Source organism: Gigantopelta aegis, chromosome 7 (assembly GCF_016097555.1).
Source record: "Gigantopelta aegis isolate Gae_Host chromosome 7, Gae_host_genome, whole genome shotgun sequence".
NCBI classification, from domain to species: Eukaryota; Metazoa; Mollusca; class Gastropoda; order Neomphalida; family Peltospiridae; genus Gigantopelta; species Gigantopelta aegis.
Window position 1 is genome coordinate 17340065 of NC_054705.1, and position 6600 is coordinate 17346664.

Consider the following 6600-nt stretch of genomic DNA (forward strand, 5'->3'; position numbering starts at 1 on the left):
AATAAAACGAACTTTTTAGCTTTGAAAACTGGGTGGTGAGTTTCCAATGAAGTCCACTATATACATAATGTATGATGTAAAAATGTATCGAAATATACTTTCCGCTAACGATGGGACTTTTGTTAAGAAACATCAATAATTGAGACTGTCATGATTTCTTATCCATAACATGATAACGCCCACAGAAACCAGATATATAATACTAGAAATTGGAAGGTGACGATAATTACGTTTTATTTGAAGTCGTGAACATGGTTTCCAAGAACTACTTCGTCTTGATAGCTGTTGATTTATTCGTCATTTGTCAAAGTAAGAACCTGTATTATTATTAGATTTCTATTTAACTTCATTTTAGCAGTTACCTGTCTATCTATCTATCTGTATATCTGTCTATCTATCTACCTATCTATATCTATTTACCTACCTACCTATCTATCTATCTACCTGCATTTATCTATTTATCTGTCTACCTGTATTTATCTGTATATATAACCATTTATCCATCCATCCATCTGTCTGTCTGTCTATCTATTTATCTATCTATCTATTTCTATTTCTATCTATCTATCTTTATTTGTTTCTTTTTGTCTATTGTCCTATCTTTCTGTCTATATATCTATCTATCTATGCATATATTTATCTGTCTGTCTATCTGTCTATCTATCAGTCTATGTATCGGTCTATCAATCTATCCATCTATCCATCTATCCATCTATATATCTATCTACTATCTATTTATCTATCTGTATGTATGTGTGTATGTATGTATGTATGTATGTATCTATCTCTGTCTCTCTATTTATCAATCTATGGGTGTGTTGTTGTTTGTTAACTTATATTTGAGGTAATTTGATAGTTAACATTGCTCGTGATAATCATAACCCTACAATGATAAACAAGCCGCTTGATTATGTTCCAACAGGCTATTTCTCGTTCCAGTAAGTCTACCATGACTGATATCTCAAAGTAAGTGGCATGTGCTACCGAATAGAATCCCTTGCTACTAATAGAAAAAAGGAGGGGGTTACATATCCGAATTACCAAACGGTTGACAACCAATAGCTGATAATTAATAAATCAATGCAACTCCTTCAATTGCCCACGGCAATGGGTATAGTCGTAACTATTGTTCTGGGGGTTTTAATTATTTTTTGGCTTGTACTATATTCATCGGTGGGTTTTTTGTTGTTGTTGTTTGTTTTGTTTTTTGAGTGTGTTTTTTTTTTTTTTGGGGGGGGGGGGGGGGGGGGGGGTTGTTGTTGTTGTTTTTTTTTTGTTTTTTTTGGAGGGGGTACATTTTCTTAATTTCAGGGGTCAATGTGCTTGAGTGGTGTTGTTAAACAATGAATGAATGAATGTTTAACGACACCCACGCACGAAAAATACATTGGCTATTGGGTGTCAAACTATGGTAATGCAAACAAATAAGGTGATGATCAACATCAATATAAAAATTCAACATTTAAATAAAAACAGTGTAAAGAACTGTGCAAAAATACAAATATCACAGATAGATACTGACTTTTACTCAAAATTTGAATCTGTGCTGTATTGGCCATTCTCAAAGAGAATGATACACCCCTGCACCACGGTGAGGTTACAGCACGCGCAGGGGTTGTTAAACAAAGCCAAACATTTAACTTTGTTTATGTTAACCCTTACTTCTTGAGCTACGCCGATTGCTGTTACCAGACCGAAGTAGCTGACACGCAAAATTGGTGTCTGCCTGTTTATCTATCTATATGTATGTATGTGATTGTTTGTGTATTTATATTTCAGGTGATTTGACAGTCAACATTGCCCACAATAAGGCTACGATGATGAGCAGCACGTTAGTTTGGAATAATAACCCTTTTTATTCGAGTTTCGCCGTTGATGGTAACCTGGGACGTACGTTGAACACTGATGGTTGTGCCCACACCAAAACCAACGACATGAAACCTTGGTGGATGGTCGACTTACAAGGAACGTTTGTTGTTCACAGCGTCACCATAACCAACAGAGATCTACTGCGTAAGTGTGGTGTGTTAAAGGGACTGTCCCGAGTGTGCTTCCATTGCAACATGTTTTCGACAAAGATAACCGTTATGCAAGGGTAGGATGATTAATTGCGGTTCACGATTATCGCGGTTTTCGGCCCTCGGTTCGATGCATCGTTTTCCGATTTGCGTACCTCGGTTTATTATGATCTTGTTTTTAATGAATTCCTTTGACGGGACCATAAACATTGTACCCTCACAAAATACGAACTGCAGGACCTGTGCGATGAATGTGTCGATAGATAAAGCGCTCGTCTGATGCGTGATCGATCATGGATCGATTCCCGTCGGTGGGCCCATTGGGCAATTTCTCGTTCCAGCCAGTGCTCCACAGCTGGTGTAACAAAGTTGTGGTATGTACTATCCTTTTTAGTGGGATGGTGCATATAAAAGATCCCTTGCTGCTAATCGAAAAGCGTAGCCCATGACGTGGCGACAGCTAGTTTCCTCCATCAATAGCTGTGTGGTCCTCAACCATAAGTCCAACGAAATATAACCGTAAATAAAATGTGTTGAGTGCGTCGTTAAATAAAACATGTTCTTACTGTCTATAGAATAAACAGTTTAAGCATGTTTTGTCCTAGTAACGAAAATGGAAACAAAACAGTAGATAATTATAAAATGTCGCCCAATTTCCGTCGTATTAAAACGATTCACCATCGCTAATTTCCCTACGCTTTTAATTCACTAGTATTTATTATGTGCATGTACATGGTTACACATATACTCATCAAAAAAGTAGAGAAACCTGAAATATTAATATCAACTATTAGACCGAACATACGTTTTGACCATAGACATCCTAGTAAAGAACGTCCAGGTCTGCTTATCAACAAACCTAAACACATTCCATAGTTTGCACGTGCATCACCCAGTTGCCCCGTACACGTGATTGGTGTGTCATTCTCGATTTTGACAATTTCCACGAAGGTCGATTAATTACTGTGGAACATTATTTCTGTCATTTTTTTTCATTCCGTTGATCATACAGTTACTGTTTTGTTTTTAGTCATTTTTATTGTTTTAATTTGCGATTTACTGATTTAAAAAAACCCGTCAACTTTCAAATTTCACTTCTGAACCTAATCGTCCTTCAAGATCGTTGGTGGTCATAAACGTTCAGAGTTCCACTAAATTTAGGTTAGAATTTGAATAGTCAGAGGTTTCCATTTATATCCAAAACTAGCAGTATACACACTCACCCATTTTCTTTCCAATATGCGTATGTTGACCGCGTGGGTGTGGGTGTGGTGTGTGTGTGTGTGGGGGGGGGGGGGGGCTATCTCAGTATGTAAAGCGCTTTTGTGAGATCGTTTGGTCGAAGGACCGAGCCCACTCAATAGATCCATTTTGTGAATTTGTTCCCCGTCCGAACTAGTGGTATGTGCTGTCCTGTCTATTGGAAAGTACATATACAAATTCCTTGCTGCTATGGGGGGGGGGGGGAGGATATTGCGTGTTTCGTCTAAAACTGAGTCAGGATTACAACATATTTCACATGCAATAGCCAGTGATTAATGCATCAGTGTTCTTTGTTGCAATTGGTATTTCGGTAATTTTGTTATACTTTGTTTGAATTTTTGCGCCTAGCGGTATTGGTGGTTTGATTTGGTGGGTTAAACTAAAGACACTTTGAGCGCCGGCTTTCAATTTAGAATAACATCGTGTTTTAATATTTCCTTTATTACAGCAGAAAGACTTCACAGTTTTGTGATTGAACTCTTTTCACAAAACCCTAAAGGATGTTCTGGCGGTGGTTCTGTCGTTTGTTTGAATTACACCGGAGCGGGGCTGCCAACAGGCCAAAGTAATTTTTCATGCGATGAGCCAACCAGAGGCCGATTCTTCCGCATTAGCAAATGGAACATGAAGGATCCTGATGATGTACTGACCTTGTGTGAAGTTCAAATATATGGCACTGAAGGAAATGGTATGAACAATTCCTCTATATTTTAGTTACATGGTAGTTTGTTTGTTTGTTTGTTTGGTTTAGTTTGACGATACTCTAGAACACATTCATTTATTAATAATCTGCTATTGGATGCCAAACATTTGGTCTGAGACAGGAAACCCGCTACATTTTTTTCATTAGTATTAACAGATATTTTGTATGCACCATCCCACAGACAGGGGAGATGGAGGGAGGGAGAGCTACGGATTTCAAACATCGCTATGATAGGTTCCAATGTAACAAATCATTTCCTACTGCTAACAATGTTAACGTTTACTAATAAAATTGAAATTAGCCGTGTATAAAAACACCCAGGCAGTATACCAATAAAACTTGTGGCTCCTCGCATTTAACCTACCAGCAAGAAAATGGGAGTGGGGTGAGGGAGTCAGATACCATTTAAGATATTTAATGAATGTCTCTATTAGCAACCCTCATTTTCCCTGAAAATCGCACTTTCGTTTTTCGGATACCCTGCACTGCTTCAACCTCGTGTATTCTACATAATAACTGTATAACAAATAAGTGTATATTTACATGTTTATTTATTACCAATGGACAATGGTACTTACACAAATAATCAATTTCACATATTACTACCAACCAGATTCACAGTTGGTTTTACTTCGTAAATATTCGATACAATGCAACCTGAAGTAACCGACACAACACTCTCAAGATGTTCAGAAATGATTTTATATTGACTTTTCAGGATGCGGAATTCCACAACAGTTCTGGCGTGTACCAGGAGCGCGTCTGTTAAGTCGACACTCTAAGCTGATAAATCATACGTCGTTGATGGAATGCTCAGCGAAATGTGGCAGGAAAACCAGCTGTTTGGCGTTCAACGTCAATGTCAACAGTCACCAGTGTGAACTCACATCTAATGAAATTTTTGACGACACCAAGGAGATCAATCCAGACTGGGATTATTATGGCTCGGATTTCTGCTAGTCTGAGTAACAAAACCGTTAACTGTTTGTAAAATCATATCTCTTCACGAGTCAAAGGGACTATTATCATGAAGTGTTAAAGTCGATGAAAGTCACGTTTCGCACCCTTGTTTTGTAAGGAGATGCAAAGAGACCTCATTGGAATACTGACGCCATTCAAAGTCAGAATTAGTTATATTATTACAATGCTTCGCCTCATTGAAATAAAAAAAACCCTGGTCTATAACACGCAGACAACGCTGTTTACAGGTCGGTATTTTTTTCGTAATTCTGGACAACATATTAAGTTTAAGTTTTAAAAGATGAAAGAAATAAAAAGTACTTTTTGTCAAATATATTATATAGAAAATTACCTTTGGATATGCTATAATTATTGTGTACGAAGCCAAAACAAGGGTCCAAAAAGTGACTGCCATCGACCTTAGATGTTCTGTCGATAGGACGACTGCCACCGTGACTCCTAGAGACGATTCATCCTACTTTTGTTTATAAGGCAGAGTTAAAGTTTACTTTGTTTAACGGAATCACTAGAACACATTGATTTGTTAATTGTCGGATGTTGGATGTCAAATATTTGAAACTTAAGATATATAGTCGAAGAGGAAAACTACTACATTATTCCATTAGCACTAGGGATCTTTTATTTGTAGGTTCCCACAGACAGGATAACACATACCACGACATTTGATATACCAGTCGTAGGGCAAATGTTCGGTCGGGGAAGGGTATCCCAACCATACAATGGGTCTATTGCGGGGGTTCGATCCTTGAACCCAAGCATCTCAGGCGAGCGAATGCATGAATGAATGAATTAATGTTTAACGACACCCCAGCACGAAAAATACATCGGTTATTGGGTGTCAAACTATGGTAATGCAAACTAATAAAGTGATGATCAACATCAATATAAAAATCCAAGATTCAAACAAAAACTCAGTGTAAAGAACTGCGCAAAAATAGAAATATCACAGATAAATACTGACTTTTATTCAAAATTTTAATTGTATCCCGAAGAAAACAAGGTGATTTGTGCTGTATTGGCCATTCGCAAAGAGAATGTTACATCCCTGCACCACGATGAGGTTACAACACGCGCAGGGAACTACCAATCAGAATTACCAAATGTCTGAGGCTCAGGCGAGCACTGAACAGTAGGAAAACCGTGTTTATTATCATGTTACATGTAATTATTTAAAGGCCAAGTTTTGTTGCTAATATTATATTAGTAATTAGTAATAGTATTAGTAATATATTAATATATATATATATATATATATATATATATATATATATATATATATATATATATATATATATTACTAAACATTGTAATTGTATCCCGAAGGAAACAAGGGGATTTGTGCTGTATTGGCCATTCTCAACGAGAATGTTACACCCCTGCACCACGGTGAGGTTATAGCACGCGCAGGTGACTACGAATCAGAATTACCAAATATCTGACATCCAATAGGCAATGATTAATTAATCAATGTGCTCTAGTGGCATCGTGAAACAAAACTTTTCCCCTAAAGTACGACTGCCGTCCTCATTAACCGATGCTATATAAGCCGAGTGACAAAGATGGCGACTTCCATTGCCTTTGCATTTATGGAATGCAATTTAGTACACAATACCTAGCATGATGTGTGTACGATAA

The 6600-nt window shown here is 37.3% G+C and overlaps 1 protein-coding gene across 1 annotated transcript; it reads left to right on the forward strand.

Moving 5' to 3' along the window:
* The first annotated feature begins 251 nt into the window (after nucleotides 1–251).
* On the forward strand, nucleotides 252–4944 carry LOC121377943. Its single transcript, XM_041506038.1, has 4 exons — nucleotides 252–309; nucleotides 1780–2013; nucleotides 3730–3969; nucleotides 4703–4944. The coding sequence occupies exons 1-4, from the start codon at nucleotides 252–254 to the stop codon at nucleotides 4942–4944; spliced, it is 774 nt and encodes a 257-aa protein (XP_041361972.1).
* The last annotated feature ends 1656 nt before the right edge of the window (nucleotides 4945–6600 follow it).